At 54.2% G+C, this 16,109-nt stretch overlaps 1 protein-coding gene across 15 annotated transcripts in view; it reads right to left on the minus strand.

Moving 5' to 3' along the window:
- The window catches only part of PPP6R2 (protein phosphatase 6 regulatory subunit 2), an 85,446-nt gene that overhangs the window by 20,083 nt on the left and 49,254 nt on the right, over positions 1 to 16,109 (minus strand). For all 15 annotated transcript variants that reach the window (XM_044229018.1, XM_044229017.1, XM_044229016.1 and 12 more), the window contains 3 exons: positions 10,792 to 10,978; positions 1,667 to 1,804; positions 330 to 395 (listed from right to left, as the gene is read on the minus strand). In XM_044229018.1, the coding sequence (XP_044084953.1) occupies positions 330 to 395; positions 1,667 to 1,804; positions 10,792 to 10,978 (391 nt within the window). The remainder of the gene's footprint in view (positions 1 to 329; positions 396 to 1,666; positions 1,805 to 10,791; positions 10,979 to 16,109) is intronic.

Below are 16,109 nucleotides of genomic sequence, written 5' to 3' on the forward strand. Positions count from 1 at the left end.
TTTTAAAAGATTTTATTTATTTATTTGACAGGGAGACAGAGAGGGAACACAGCACAGGGAGTGGGAGAGGGAGAAGCAGGCTTCCCGCCGACCAGGGAGCCCAATGCAGGGCTCGATCCCAGGACCCGGGATCATGGCCTGAGCCAAAGGTAGACGCTTAACTGTTTGAGCCACATGGGCGTTCCTGGTTATTATTTTTTTTACTGAAAAGAAATAGTCTAGAAAGTGCTTGATTAAAGGAAGAAAGGCATCTAACGGGTCCTCATCTGAGGACCCAGAGCAGGGCACATTCCCCAGCAGCCCGAGCGAGGGGCGGGCGCCGTACTCACGTCTTCATCCTGACTCGGGTGGATCAGCTGCACGAGTCTCTGGATGATCTTCTCTTCGTTGAGCCACTGAAAGGGAAAAAGAGGCCCGTCACTGACGTTCTTCACATCTAACTCAACAGAAGGGAAGTCGTTCAGTACAGCAGAAATCCGTGTGCCAGCTTCCAGGGACAGAGGTTCTTGGCCCAACATGTGTGTCCAGAAAAAATCGTGATCAGATTCTGGAGTGACTCAAACTCTGTGAAGAAGGGAACCACAGTCCTTTTGCCCCAATGGTGGCCTCTTAAACATACGGTCTCAGGCTACCTCAGAAGACAGAAGGGGCTGGAGCCGGGGCTCTCTCTGCAGTGTGCAGCCTGGCTGCATGTGGGGCCCAGCTCCCCTCTCTGCGCCACCAGGGCCTTTCCGGGAGTGGGAGAAGCACAGAGGCCTGTTGCGGCAGCAGGAGGGCGCTGCGGACTGAGCGCCCAGCACGGCTCCAAGCTCAAAGGCGGTGGGCGCCCAGGGAAGACCAGTGCATTTCCTTCTCCCAAACTGGAAGGTCTGCCTCCATGGCCACTCAGCCGTGAGTCTGCGCAGGCTTGCTGGTAACAGCAGACGTGTCCGCTGCGCTCACCGCCTACCGCTAGCCACTGTGATCAATTCTTTGTGGAGGGCAGCGTAAGCCCAAGTGTGAGAACCGCCACCTTGATGACAGCCGTCACCGGATGTCTGGGGCTGGAAAATGGGCAAGAAAGGCCAGCACTTCATCTTCAACTGCATCACAAACAAAGCCTGCCCGACGACAGTGAACAGCTCAGCCAGCACGGACTTGCTGGTTTCTCGGAGAGGAGAACCCTCTTTTCTGGGAAAGCCCTCCGGGAGCTCCGAGCAGCAGCTCGTCCGGCGAGCCTGTCCGGACAGACACGTGCACAGGCTTTACATAGAACAAACAGGCCCGCTTTGGCCCGACCGCTGCCTCCGCATGAACGTTGGCGGCTAACGGTTCCCTCTGGGCAGCCTGCCGGACAGAAAGCCAGGCCCTGACAGGACCGCCGCTCTGAGGCCGCGGGGGCACTGGGATCTCGGGACGGGAGGCCAGAGCGTGTCGGAGGCAAAGGAACACTCGGCTCTTTGCCTCCGAGCAGCCCGAGGCCGGACAGCAGACGAGCTCAGACCGCGGACCCGGCGTCCAGCACGAGCGCGGGGGCGCAGCCCCAAGGAGCCCGCGGCGGGGAGTCGGGCCGGACGGCAGACAGGGGCCCTGACCCTCCCGGCTCGCTGACCCTCCCGCCCCGAGGCGCCGCAGGACGCGGGGACGCGGACCGGGAGGCCGCGGAGAGCAGCGGCCGCACACTCACGTGCAGGACGTCGCGCCTGAGCCCGGGCGGCTCCACGCAGCTGACCAGCCGCAGCAGCAGGTCCATGAGGGCGGAGGTGCCCAGGTGCTCCAAGAGCAGGCCCACGAAGCCGTCCTTCTTCTTCAGGAACTGGACCACCTGCGGCCAAACATGCCTGAGAAGCCAGACCCCCGCGGCGCAGAAGCGTCCCGGTGCTTTCCGGGGGCGCAGACGCCAGGGCCGGGAAGACCAGAGAGCGCGGTCAGAGGGGCCTCTCCAAGGGCAGCAGGGAGCCGGCCCCGGGGAAGGCCCGTGAGGCAGCGGCGGAGGCCCGCCGAGCCCGGGGCCACCAACACCGCAGGGAGGGGCCGCGTCCCAGGCCGCCCGGGTGCTCCTTCCGGGGCCCGCGGCAGGAGACGCGCCGCCAGCAGCCCCCGAGCGGGGCAAGAGCCCGACAGCGCAGAGCAGCTGAGACAGCCAGCGGCCGACGGCCAGACGCGGTGGAGGGGAAAGAGGGCTGCGGTGTGGCGGGGGAAGAGGCGCGCCGCACCCCTGGCCGGCCCCGATGCCAACGAGACGCGGGCAGCTGGCCACGAAGGCAGGCGGCGGCCGGGAGCGGCGGCGGTTCCGGGCCCGCCGGCTCGGCTCAGCCCTGCCACGGAGGACGGCCTGCGGCGTGCGGCACGGGGCACGGACGAGGGATGGGGGGGGCATGGGGGGGGCCATGGGGACGGACAGGGAGGCCCACGTTGCTGGGAGACCCAGTCACACTCGTACTGAGAAAGAAGGAAGAGGAAGAGGGAAGGAGGGAAGGGGCAAGGAGGCTCTGTGAAGGGAATGACCATTCGCCTAGGAAGGCGCCACCGAGAACGACATCGGGAACAAAATACGGCGCATCACAGCAGAGCCCACGGGCATCACCAGGATGAGGTTACGAGAAATAATATTATGACAATTTAAATAAATTTTTAAAAATGAAAAATTTCCTTGAAAAACACACTCATCTAAACTGACAAGAACAAAGAGAAAATCTGAATATTTCTAGAGCATCAAAAGAAACAAAATCTATCGTTTAAAGCCCCACATATAAAAAACCCAAGCTCGGGGCTCCTGGGTGGCTCTGTTGGTTAAGTGTCTGACTCTTGATCTCAGGGTTGTGAGCTCAAGCCCTCACTCTGTGTTGGGAGTGCATGGAGCCCATTCGGAAAAGAGAGAGAGGGAGAGAGAGGGAGGGAGAGAAGGAGGGAAAGGAAAGGAAAGGAAGAAAAAAAAAAGGGAAAACTCCAGGCTTTAGTGACCTTTCCAATGAATTCTACCAAACATTTAGAGAAAAATAATTCCAGTCTTAATATACACTCACCCAGGGAATACAAGATGAAAGAATGTGTCCCATACTGAGAACATAAACTTTGATTCTAAACACCTGATAAGGACATTATAAGAAAAGCAAATTATAAGCAAATCTCGCTGATGATCGCAGATGTAAAAATTCAGCACATGAAATCAAGTACCGCAATGACAGGGGTGGCAGACCACGAAACCAAGGACAGTTTAACATTAGAAAAACAAGCAACAGAACATGCCTATGAGAACAGAGAAGAAAAATCATATGATCAACTCAAGAGAAAGTAAAAACATTTTTAAAGATTTTATTTATTTAGGGGCGCCTGGGTGGCTCAGTGGGTTGGGCCTCTGCCTTCGGCTCAGGTCATGATCTCAGGGTCCTGGGATGGTGCCTCACATCGGGCTCTCTGCTCAGCAGGAACCCTGTTTCTCCCTCTCTCTCTCTCTGCCTGCCTCTCAGCGTTCTTGTGATCTCTGTCTCTCTATCAAATAAATAAATAAATAAATAATCTTAAAAAAAAAAAAAAAAGATTTTATTTATTTATTTGAGAGAGAGGTAGAGGTGCAAAGGGAGAAGGAGAAGCAGGCTCCCCACTGAGCAGGGAGCCCTACATGGGACTTGATCCAGGACCCTGGGATCCTGACCTGAGTCCAAGGTAGCCGCTTAACCCACTGAGCCACCCGGGCGCTCCCAAGAGAGTAAAAACATTTGATAAATTTCAACAACCATTCATGTTATAAACTAAAAAGACTAGGAATAAAGAAAATTCCCTTAATTCTGATTTTAAAAAAGTGTCTGTAATCACCCCACAACAAACATCATAATTATAAAATGTTGAAAGCTGGGGTGCCTGGGGGGCTGTTATTCATTACGCATCTGCCTTCGGCTCAGGTCAAGATCCCAGGGTCCTGATCATGATCAGTCCCGCATCGGGCTGCCTGCTCAGTGGGGAGCCTGCTTCCCCCTCCCACTCCCCCTGCTTGTGCGCCCTCTCTTGCTGTGTCTCTGTCAAATAAACAAAAAAATCTTTTTTTTATAAAGATTTTATTTATTTATTTATTTGACAGACAGAGATCTACAAGTAGGCAGAGAGGCAGGGAGAGAGAGAGGAGGAAGCAGGCTCCCTGCTGACCAGAGAGCCCAATGCGGGGCTCGATCCCAGAACCCCAGGATCATGACCCGAGCTGAAGGCAGAGGCTTTAATTAACCCACTGAGCCACCCAGGCGCCCCTAAACAAAAAAAATCTTAAAAGAAAGTGAGTTGAAAGCTTTTCTTCTCAGGGAATAAATAAAACAAGGAGGCCCACCATCACACTGCAACTCAACATCGTACTAAAGGTTCCAACTACTGCAATTAGGCAAGAAAAAGAGATAAAAGGTATAAGACTTAAAAGGAACAAAACAAAATTGTCATTAATCACAATGATAAAATCCTGTACACAGATAAAACAAAAGAACAGAAAGGTACATTGTTACAGTATCAGCTTTACCGACAGTCACCAGAAGCAGAGTCACCCAGGACAGACCGGGGCGCACGGCAGGTGATGCACCGGGCCCAGCACGGGACGGCCCTGTGCGAAACAAGGGAGACGCGCAGACATGCCCGGCAGCTTGAAGGCTCTGCAAGGGATTATGCTGGAAACAAGCTGCCTGAAGGCTTTAATTTGTATGCTTTAGTTTATAACTTGTTTTAACGATTTTATTTATTTGACAGAGAGAGACACGGCGAGAGAGGGAACACAAGCCGGGGGAGCGGGAGAAGCAGACTTCCCACTGAGCAGGGAGCCTCATGTGGGGCTCAATCCCAGCACCCCAGGATCATGACCTGAGCCAAAGGTGGATGCTCAACGACTGAGCCACCCAGGTGCCCCCATATGTTTTAAATAACACTTTGAAATAATAAAGTTTTAGAAATGGAAGTGGAGGGGCACCTGGGTGGCTCAGTGGGTTAAGCCTCTGCCTTTGGCTCAGGTCATGATCTCAGGGTCCGGGGAACGAGCCCCGCAGTGGGCTCTCTGCTCAGGGGGGAGCCTGCTTCCTCCTCTCTCTCTGCCTGCCTCTCCGCCTGCTTGTGATCTCCGTCTGTCAAATAAATAAATAAAATCTTTAAAAAAAAAAAAAGAAATGGAAGTGGATTAGTGTCCGGGGCTAGGGACAGGTGAGGGGGAGACGGGAGGAGCTGGAAGCAGCTACACATGGCAACAGAGGGACCCGCGCTGTTCCGGAGCCGACCCGTACCCTGATGGTAATGGTGGATACATGAACCTGTACAGCTGATCAACAGTACAGAACTTAATACACACACACACACACACACACACACAACTACAAGCAAAACCGAACCAACAAGTAAGATCAGCGGACTGTATGAATGTCGATAACCTGGCAGTGATGTGCTACTAGGTATTTTACAGAATGTCACCACTGACAACACTGAGCAAAGTATACAAAGGAGTTTTCCAAATTATTTTATACAACAGCATGTGAATCTACAATTATCTCAGTCAAAAACTTCAATAAAAGATGCCACTTAGAATACTACGAAAATATCAACCCTAATCAAACTTGTGTAAGACGCCCTACCCCACAGAATTATGACATGTTATCAGGAGAAATTAAAGAAGCCCTCGTTATCCGCTTTGTCACCGTCACACAAAGACAGTCACAGACAACACGTAAGTAAATGGGAGGGGCTGTGCTTCAGTAAAATTTCATTTACAAAAATAGGTAACAGGTTGGTTTTGGCCTGTGGGCCACAATCTGCCAACTCCAACCTAGAGCCAACGTAAGCCTAACCACAACTCTGACAGGTTTTCTTGGGGGAGAAGGTTGGGGAGAAGGTGGAAACTGACAAATTCATTCTAAAACAATGCAAAAGGTAAAAAACAGTGGTAAGAAATTCTGAAGAAAAACCAAGCGAGAGGACTATCAAATACCAAGACTTGTAAAGCTACATATATTAGGACAGTACAGCATTGGTGCGCTCCCAAACAGAACAAGAGAACAAAGTCCAGGAACAAACGTGCTACATGGGAGTCTCTGACGCATGACAGGCCCATGAGTGTAGAACAAGGGAGAGAAGGGCCCCGCCGGGAAACGGTGCTGGGCTCACTAGACACCCATACTAAAACCCAGAAAACCCCAACCTTACATCCCTTACAAGAATCTGTCTCAAGTAAATTATAGATAGAAATAGGAAAGGGAGGGCGCCTGGGGGGCTCTGATGGTAAGCCTCTGCCTTCGGTTCAGGTCACGATCCCGGGGTCCTGGGACTGATCCCGCATCGGACTCCTTGATCAGCAGGGAACTGCGTCTCCCTCTCCTGTTCCCTCAGCTTGTGCTCTCTCTGCCAAATAAATAAATAAATAAATAAATGAAATCCTTTTTTAAAAGAGAGAGAGAATTCCTGCAAATCACAGAGAGACAGCCTAACAGAAAACGGGCAAGAGGCTTCACAAAAGAAAACATCCAAATGGTCAGTTAATACATGAAAAGGTATTCCTCCTCATCGGTCAGCAGGGAGACTGGACATCCAGACCTCGACGCTGTATTATGTCCCAGAACACATGCCCGGAGAGCGGGAATGTGTTAGAGGAAGGCTCGGTGAGCGACAGGAACCGGGGTCTTCTGCCGGTGGGATTGAGAACTGACTCAACCACTGCCACTGGGTCGGCTCAAGATGACCACAGGTGTGTCCTAGTTACGACGAACCCCTAGCATAATGCGACACCCACAGCAGCCACTAAAAACCTAAACAGACACGTGAGAAAACACTCTAGATAAGTCAAAATGGAATTTTTTTTTTAAAGATTTTATTTATTTATTTGACAGACGGAGATCACAAGTAGGCAGAGAAGCAGGCAGAGAGAGAGAGAGAGAGAGAGGAGGAAGCAGGCTCCCCGCTGAGCAGAGAGCCCGATGCGGGGCTCGATCCCAGGACCCTGGGATCATGACCTGAGCCGAAGGCAGAGGCTTAACCCACTGAGCCAACCAGGCGCCCAAAATGGAATTTTTTAAAATTATCAAATAACACAAAGGAGTCAGGAAAAAGAACGGAAAAATGAAAAATGTGATCAGAAAACTACAATAAAATGGAAGCCCTGGGGTGCCTGGGTGGCTCAGTGGGTTAAAGCCTCTGCCTTCAGCTCAGGTCATGATCTCAGGGTCCTGGGATCGAGTCCCGCATCGGGCTCTCTGTTCGGCAGGGAGCCTGCTTCCTCCTCACTCTGCCTGCCCCTACTTGTGATCTCTGTCTGTCAAATAAATAAATAAAAATCTTTTTTAAAAAGGGGGGGGAGCCCTGATATATCAACAATTACATTAAATGTAAATGGCCCGAAATACGCCAATTAAAGAAGAACAGAGCAGGTAAGAACACGTGACTCAACTATGCATCGTTCACAAGAAATTCACTTCAAATAGAACAATTCACACACACAATGCCGTAAAATTATCCCTCCTTATCCACGGGGTATACATTCCAAGACCCCCAATGGATGCCTAAAACCACGAACAGTACTGAACCCTACGTATACTATGCTTCCTCCTACGCATACACACCTGTGATAGAGTTTAATTTATAAATCAGGCATAATAAGAGATCAACAACAAAAGAAACTAGAACTGTAACAATATACTAAATATATGTGATGTGAATGACGCTCCCTCCCTCCCTCTCTCAAAACACCTTACTGTGCGGACTCAGTCTCCCTCCTACAGTGTGAGATGGTGAAGTGCTTATGGAATGAGCTGAAGGTAGGCTTCGTCTGACCTTCGGACGCGACGTCAGGAGAAGGGTCACCGCTTGTGCACCATGACTGACAGTGGTCACTGGAACCGTGGCTAAGGCAGGACTACGATACACAAATGCCCACAGCAGCTCGATTTGCAACAGACAAAAGTGCAAACACCTCGTGTCCTTCAACAGACGAACAGTCAAACTGTGCTCCAGCCCAACTCCTCAGTAATGAAGGGACCCGAGGATCATGCTGGTCGAGTCCTCCTGCTGTAGAAACATACAGGAGGGCACCTGGGTGGCTTCGTGCACTAAGCCTCTGCCTTTGGCTCAGGTCCTGATCCCAGGGCCCGGGGGTCGAGCCCCATATGGGGGTGCTCCCTGCTCAGCAAGGAGCCTGCTTCTCCTTCTCCCTCTGCCCCTCCCCCTGCCCATGCATTCTCTCCTCCATTCTCTCCAAGTAAATAAATAAAATCTTAAAAAAAAAGAAAAAAGAAACACATATGGGAATATCTACATATAAAATGATACAATGTCTGGGATTTGCTTCCAAATAATCTGGGATGGGGTTTGGAAATAGGGGCTGTAGAACAATAAAACTGGTCAGAAACACATGATTGTTGAAGTTGTGTGACAGAAACACAGGGGTTCATAAACTGTTTTCTCTACAAATGTATGAAATGAAGGATTAAGAAAATGCAGTACACCTGCTCACTGCAGCCCATGTCTCTGTGGAAACACGTTGCATCGAACACTGTGGCCCTGTCCCAGCAGCGCCTAGAAACGAGGCAGCTGCGTGCTTACTGTTCCAAAACTCTGGTACGGCAGTAACGCGGCCACTGCGTCTGCGTCTGCTGGAAAGAACGAAGGGGCTATACAGGAAAAGACATACCAAATCCATTTCTAAGTGGAAAAAAAAAAAACAACAATTTGCAGTATTCAGAGTATGATACCATCACGTGAAAATAAGGGGCGCCCGGGTGGCTCCGTGGGTTAAAGCCGCTGCCTTCGGCTCAGGTCATGATCTCAGGGTCCTGGGACTGAGTCCCGCATCGGGCTCTCTGCTCAGCGGGGAGTCTGCTTCCCCCTCTCTCCCTGCCTGCCTCTCTGCCTGCTTGTGATCTCTGTCTGTCAGATAAATAAATAAAATCTTTTAAAAAAAAAAAAAAAGAAAAGAAATAGTGAGTGTACGTCAGTGTGTCTTACAGGAGAAGAACTGGGGAGAGACAGGAACTGAACAGTCCACAGCCGCCACCTCCGGAGTACACGAGAGACTGTCCGTGTATTTCTACCTTGTCTGAAATTCATATAAATATGTCACATCTTTGCCAACAGAAGAAATATTTTTAAAGAGTGCATTTCATATTTTTTGATGCACTTAGCAAGGGAAGAAGATGGAAATATTTACGAAGCAGTAAGACGGAGCAAACATCTGAAAGTGGCGGAGAAATGTGGTCAGGCTGCAGGCGACTATGAACCAGGCGTGGGCCAGAAACAAAGCTTTTTAGAAATTCTAGCCGTGCCCCACAGCCACACTGACCCCCCCACTGCCCACATCATACGGAGACAACACTTGCCCTCATCACTGGCGTGCGAGGCCGCACCGTCGTGTCCCGGAGCCGGCGCCCCCCCCACGAGCACACTCTTTTCCCACCCGCATCCCCTCTAGTCTTCACGTACCCCCTGACTGGGGCAGAGAAGTATCTGAGGTGAGACGGTCCTCTGAGGCCCCGGACAAAGCGAAGATTCAGGATTCTGGGAAACGTATGTTCCACTGAACACTCCCAACAGGCCAAGAATTTCTTCACGGGAACAATGATCTGCCTGGAGGCTGCCTCTCTCCACAACTCTCTGCGCATAAAATAGTGGTCTGGTCCCTCAACGGATATTTCACAATACTGAACACGTAAACGGTGAGTATTCTGGGGGTATGATCATGCAATCTGCCCGACAGTTTTGTCCCCTCCTAGAGTTAGAACTGAAAGAATTTTTAGGGGCGCCTGGGTGGGTCAGATGGGTAAGCCGCTGCCTTCGGCTCAGGTCATGATCCCAGGGTCCTGGGATCGAGTCCCTCGTCGGGCTCTTCGCCCAGTGGAAGAGAGCCTGCTTCTCTCTCTGCCTCTGCCTGCCACTCTGCCTACTTGTGCTATCTCTAAATAACATCTCTTAAAAAAAAGAATTTTTTTTTTTTTTTAATTTTATTTGTCAGAGAGAGAGAGAGGGAGCGAGAGCGAGCACAGGCAGACAGAGAGGCAGCAGAGGCAGAGGGAGAAGCAGGCTCCCCGCCGAGCAAGGAGCCCGATGTGGGACTCGATCCAGGACGCTGGGATCATGACCTGAGCCGAAGGCAGCTGCCCAACCAACGGAGCCACCCAGGCGTCCCAAAAAAGAATTTTTAAAAGTCCTTGTATCTTAGAGGTATACGCAGTACCGTGAACAATAAAATCTTGCAACACCTGGCGTGTGTTCTGAAATAATGCACTGGGGACGGTGGGAAGGGATAAAGGTGAAAGACTCGCCAGGCCCGGCTGCTGGGGCCCCCGCTCCGACACGCCCTGTCTCTGCGTGTCCACAGCGTGGCTGATGCAGAAGCAGGAACGGACTCCAAGGCTGTGCCCCAGCGAACGAAACGAATTCACTCTTCGCAGAGGCCTGACGCTACAAGCTTTCCTTTATCTGCTTGACACATGCGTGTCTAGACACCAATTCCGCCGCCCCACAGAGCCCCGGATCTCGGAAGGCGGACATCCGCAGAACCGGTCATGACGCAGGCCGGCCCCTATTCCTCACGCCCCCGCCCCGTCGGGACAGAGCCCGCCAGCCGGGTTTTGTGTCCTGGGCAGCTGTCAGGGGCAGGAAGAGCCGGCCAGCAGAAGCCCCTCTCCTTATCCAAGTCCAACTCACACAGCAGCTGCGCAGCCCGCCCCGCCTGTGCCCTGTGGAAGGGTCACAAACAGTGCGCTCCGAGCCCCGAAGCCCGGGTCGCGCAGTGACGGCCGACCGCCAGCCGCGTCAGCGCCGGCCACGCCGGCCACCCCGGCCACGTGGGCCTGGCAGTTTATTTACCTGTTCCGTTTTTCGTGCGATGAGATTGCCGATGGTCTTGCTGAAAAAACTGGCGAGCAGAGGATTGAGAGGCGGCTCGTGGTCCAAGAAGTCATAGAGAAGGTTCAGCAGAGTCTCGTCCCCTCCGAGTCTGTCGTTGATCTGCGGCACGTCACACGTCAGGAGCTCGCAGGCTGTGTTCGGGTACCTGAGAGAGCACAGCGCGAGCGACTGCAGGGAGACTGCACTTCTTCAGCTCTCGGCAAGCTGCGGACGTGACAGCCTCTCCGGAAGCAGGTCCACGGGTCGGGATCCCGTGACCCAGGGCACTCTTGACTACAACGAGCCCCACGGGTACCTTCTCCTCCCTCCTCAGCCCCCACCGGGGAAGCCCTCTCTTCCGCCTCCGCCGCGGTCTCTGAGACGCGCGCGTTCATCTCTTGGGATCCCCTCTCTCAAGACCTGAGGCCAGGTCTCTTCCTTCCTGTGACAACACAGCGAGTGACCCCAGGTCCGTGACATACCCTCCCTCTCCTCGCCCTCCCCGCCCCTACGCACCAGCAGCACAGACCCCAGCGTGTCCCTGGGCTAACGGAATGCCAGGTCAGCCGCGCACGACGCAGGGCCAGTCACGGGCATCGTGTGGCAAATCATCAACACCCGGACACATAGAATGACCAGATACAAAAGAGTCTTTTTTTTTTTTTTAAAAAAGATGTATTTATTTATTTATTTATTTGAGAGACAGAGAGAGCACAAGCAGGCAGAGAGGCAGGCAGAAGGAGGGGGGAAGCAGGCTCCCCACTGAGGGAGGAGCCCAATGCAGGACTCGATCCAGGACCCTGGGACCATGACCTGAGCTGAAGGCAGAGGCTCAACCCACTGAGCTGCCCAGGTGCCCCTCAGACACGAAATAATCTTGATCCCACCACATGGAACCCCCTGACATCCCTGTGCTCCCTGCCTTGACCTCTGACACAGCGTCACTGCCATTGCCCTGGGACAGGCACAGCTACCCAGCAAGCGGACGCATCCAGGACAGGGCCCACAACAGCAGGGCCATTAGCAATGCCTGGTGCCAGGGCGCCTGGGGGGCTCAGTCGGTTGGGCGTCCGACTTTTGGTTTTGGCTCAGGTCACGATCTCAGGGTCCTGGGATCGAGCCCCGCCGTGGACCCTGTACTCAGCAGGTGGTCTGGTGGAGATTCTCTCCCTCTTCTTCTCCCTCTGCCCCTCCCCCTGCTCGCTCTCTCTTGCTCTCTAAAATAAATAAATCTTTAAAAAAAAAAAATAGTGTCTGGTGCCACACCCAGCTATACCTGGGAATGCAGGGAAGGGCGGCTGGGGCCAGAGCAGGAGTATGGATTGTCCCAGCGGGGCTGACTGCCCTGGAGAGCGTCTGCTAGTCCACGGGACACGCTCTGCAGCTTCAGGCACGTGACCTAACCTCTCTGCATCTGGGCTTTCCCATCTGAACAAGGAGATGCAAGTGCCCAGCCACCCCACAAGGCTGTGCATGAAACAGCAAGCCCAGGGTCAAGGTCAGCCCCCACGACCCTCCAGCTCCTGGCAGCCACCAACCTAGGCCCTCACATAGGCCTAAATCATGCTGGGCACTGTGGACTGGCTACAGAGGCCGGGCTGGGACTCCAGAGGAAGCAGCAGAGCACGGCAGCCAACTCATGTGGAAGGGGGAGGAAACCGACAAATCTAGGTCTGACTACGGGACAGGCGTTTCTCATCAGCCCAGAGAACACAAAGCACCTTCTAGAGCTCGGAGCCACCGTGCCAGGCGGGCAGGCTAGGCATGGGGCCGGCTGCGCGCACACAGAGCTGGCCCAGGCTGCGGGCAGGGGGCGAGAGGCGTAACCCGGGCCCACCCACCTCACGGGATGGCCACCAGGATCACACGGCCACCTCAGCACCGCAGTGTACGCTATGAAACCCGCATGGAGGAAGACACACAGCTGCCAGGGACAGGAGGTCCGAGCGCAGGGCAGGAGGGCCAGGCCACAGCAACCCTGAAAGCCAGAGCTAGACCTTACATCACACGGCACCCAGGTGTCCACCGGAGAAGATGTACCAATGCTACAAAAGAGCCAAGGCCCAGAGGAAAGCACAGACTATTCCTTCAGAAATGTTTCCAGAGCACGTGGAAAGGCCCCAATCTTTCCCCAACCTGGTTTCCACACACAAGCAAATGTGCACACATGTGGCAAGACAAGCTATAAGGAACTGACCCTCAAAGGTTACATCTAGGTACAGGGACTGAGGTTTTCTTTATTGGTCTTTTATAATTATTCTTCCAAAAAACAGGTAGGGGCGCCTGGGTGGCTCAGTGGGTTAAGCCTCTGCCTTCGGCTCGGGTCATGATCCCAGGGTCCTGGGACTGAGTCCCACATCAGGCTTCCTACCCAGCAAGGAGCCTGGGTCTTCCTCTCCCTCTGCCTGCCACTCCGCCCACTTGTGTTCTCTGTCAAATAAATAAATAAAATCTTTAAAAAAGAAAGGAAGGAAAAGGAAAGGAAAGGGGAAGTGACGGCTGGCAAGGCCCAGAGGATGGTGGGTGCGCCAGGGAAGTTCGCGTCAGGCGGGAGCGCCCGCTAGAAACCACTGCAGAGAGGCCTGGCCACAGAGGCAGCGGCTAACCGGGCAGGTGGGAAGGCGCGGCTCAGGAGAGCAGCAGGCTTCCCGCCCGTCCCTTGCCGGTACTCAGGGCTCACAAGTTGCCCCTGGAAAAGACAGGCCAGAGCAGCCCCTGACTCGGAGACATCAGGCACAGCTGAGGGACTGACGACACGCTGGCCAGAAACAGGGGGCCTGGTAAAAAGCAAAAACAAAACAAAAAACGAACACAAAAACAAAAGCTTCCTGACTGAGGCTGCTGTCAGGTCCTCACCCCGCAGCTAGGAGCGGGGAGGATTACTTTCTGGAGAAACCGTGGGACAGAGCGAAGTCAACCGGGCACAGCCTACCCAAGCGGTGGGCCACCTGTCGCCCACATGCGCGCACGGCGAGCAGGCCCCATCAGACCCCACACGGCGCCGGCGCCTCTCTGCCAGAAGGAGCCAAGGGCTGACCAAACACGCAGCTGCCAGGAGACGAGACGTGCGGGGCAGTGGTGGAGAGTGCCGGGACAGACGGAAACTCCCGGAAACGCTCTGCCCCAACACAGAGTGGCCACGAGCAGGAAATGGAGGCCTGGAGTTCAAATGCCTGACGGTAAGAAAGACCCCCTCAATCAGAAATGTGATGGAAAGCTTACAAATCAGCAGGACAGGAAGACAGCATGTGAAGAGGCCTCTCAGACGTAGACAAAAAGGCAAAGACAAGACATCAAGAGTGAGAAGAAGAGGAAAGCACTAATTCAGGTGGTCTAACGCCCGATGACCAGTCCCAGGAAGAGAAAACAGAGGGCAAACCGGTGGGGAGAAGGTTATCAAAGAAACAACACGGGAAGCTTCCCTGTGGGGAAGGCCATGACCGACAGGCCGAAAGGGCCCAGGGGCACCTGCACCGTCAGTGACCAGGAGCCCGGACGCAGCGTCTCAGTGCTTACGGCTGACACTGCACTCTGAAACCTGCCCGGTTGAAACTGTCCTGTCCAGACCCCGGGGGTGATCTCCCAGGACGACGGAACCACACAAGGGCCCAAGTGCCCCCTGGAGGAGACAAAACCTGGGAGCCCTGTTGCATCTGGCATGTCCACGACAAGGCCAGAAGAGGAGCCGACCGCGGCGGTGTCTAAAGCACACCCAGGGGTGTCTGTGCAGGGTCTACACCAGAGGGAGTGGGTGCGCAGTCAGACCCTCCCACGGTCCTCCTCCAGAATCGACTAGAGACAAGTCCCCGCAGGAAGGAAGCCAGAGATGAAGGCAACGAGCTCCTGGAACATGGAAGGTGGGCCCTGGCTTATCAGAGGGAGGATGGAGGGAACCCTCTTGCCCCTTCAGACACCTCCCTCTGTGCCAAGAAGTGCTGCCCCCCCCAGGGGGGTCATCAGGCGACTGGGCTCAGCCCTCCTTCCCGTAGGATGGGTCTTCTGGAGGGTGTCCTTTCTGCGGGGCTATCCTGCTGCAGCCCCATTTCCCGACAGGTGAGCACTTCTAACCCTGCAATCTGGATTCCAGAAGCCCAAGGCCCAGAGCCACAGAACACCCTCCCCCACAGCCCCTTGCAAGTAACGGCAGCACCGTCTTGGGGTCGGTCTGCTGACTTCCTGTTCCTCAAAAGGCTGAGAACTCAACAGGCAAACGGGACAGGAACTTTCAGAAAAAGACCAGCACCTCCTCGTGGCTGTCAGGCTGGACCAGGGAGACGGCGTCTCAGCCCAGGGCTGCCGCGCAGAGCCCTCACCGAGCCCTCACCGCCTGCAGCAGCCTCGGGCTGTGCGCAGGAACAACGGCTGCTCCCTGACCTCACGCCACCCACGGGCAGCTTCTCCGGCACCGGCATGGCTCCGGCGCATCCCCCACGATCGGGAGAGGGGTCTCCGCGTAAGCCAGCCTGTGGTCAGGCGGGGGGAGCGACCAGTTACGCTGCTCAGAGCCGCCGCCCAGAGGCACGACGGCCAGGCCGGCGGAGGTGGACGATCCCCCGGGGTGGAGAAGCAGGCCAGCGGCTCCCGGGAGGCACGGGTGAGGCCAGACCTGCTGACTCGACTTCATTCTTGCCTCCTCACTGTCTATCCGTCCGTCCTACTCCTTTACTCAAAAAGGAATCTTCAAATTGATTTTAAAATGAAAAATCTTAAGTTTTGATTTGGGCTACAGACACACCCTTTCAAACTCAGTTCCCGGGGCTGGGGAAGGGCAGCCTCCCGCCCCGCGTCCCTGCGCACCCCACGCCTGTCCTCAGCTCTGTGGTCAGCCTCCAGGTGTCCAAGTAAAACAGAGACGTATGTCTTCACTTGTCCCCTTCCAGCGTGAAAACCGATCTCCTACAATGGAAGGTGAAGACGGAGCTCCCCTGTCGCCCGCCCTCACCCTCCCTCTATAAATCACAGCACAATTCTTGGCTAAACACAGGGCTATGCTGACCTTGTATGGACACGGAGGCTCCGTTCACAGCGGAGCGGACGTGTTCACTCTACTTACATCTGTACTTATGTAAGTCCCCCCGGGGACGGTTCCCTCACTGTCTTGTTCGCGTGGCTCCATACCCACCCACTACTCAGTTTCCCCAAACTCTGTGACGATGACCATGAACGTCTCCTGGCTCGCTGATGCCACTCTGGGACCCTTCTGCCCTGATGCAGAACACAGTGCCCGCACCCCAGCTCTCCATCCTGCTAACCAATGCCCTCTCTGCAGGGAGACCACATAACTTAGCACCAAACAG

The sequence above is a fragment of the Neovison vison genome, chromosome 12, assembly GCF_020171115.1.
Source record: "Neovison vison isolate M4711 chromosome 12, ASM_NN_V1, whole genome shotgun sequence".
NCBI lineage: Eukaryota > Metazoa > Chordata > Mammalia > Carnivora > Mustelidae > Neogale > Neogale vison.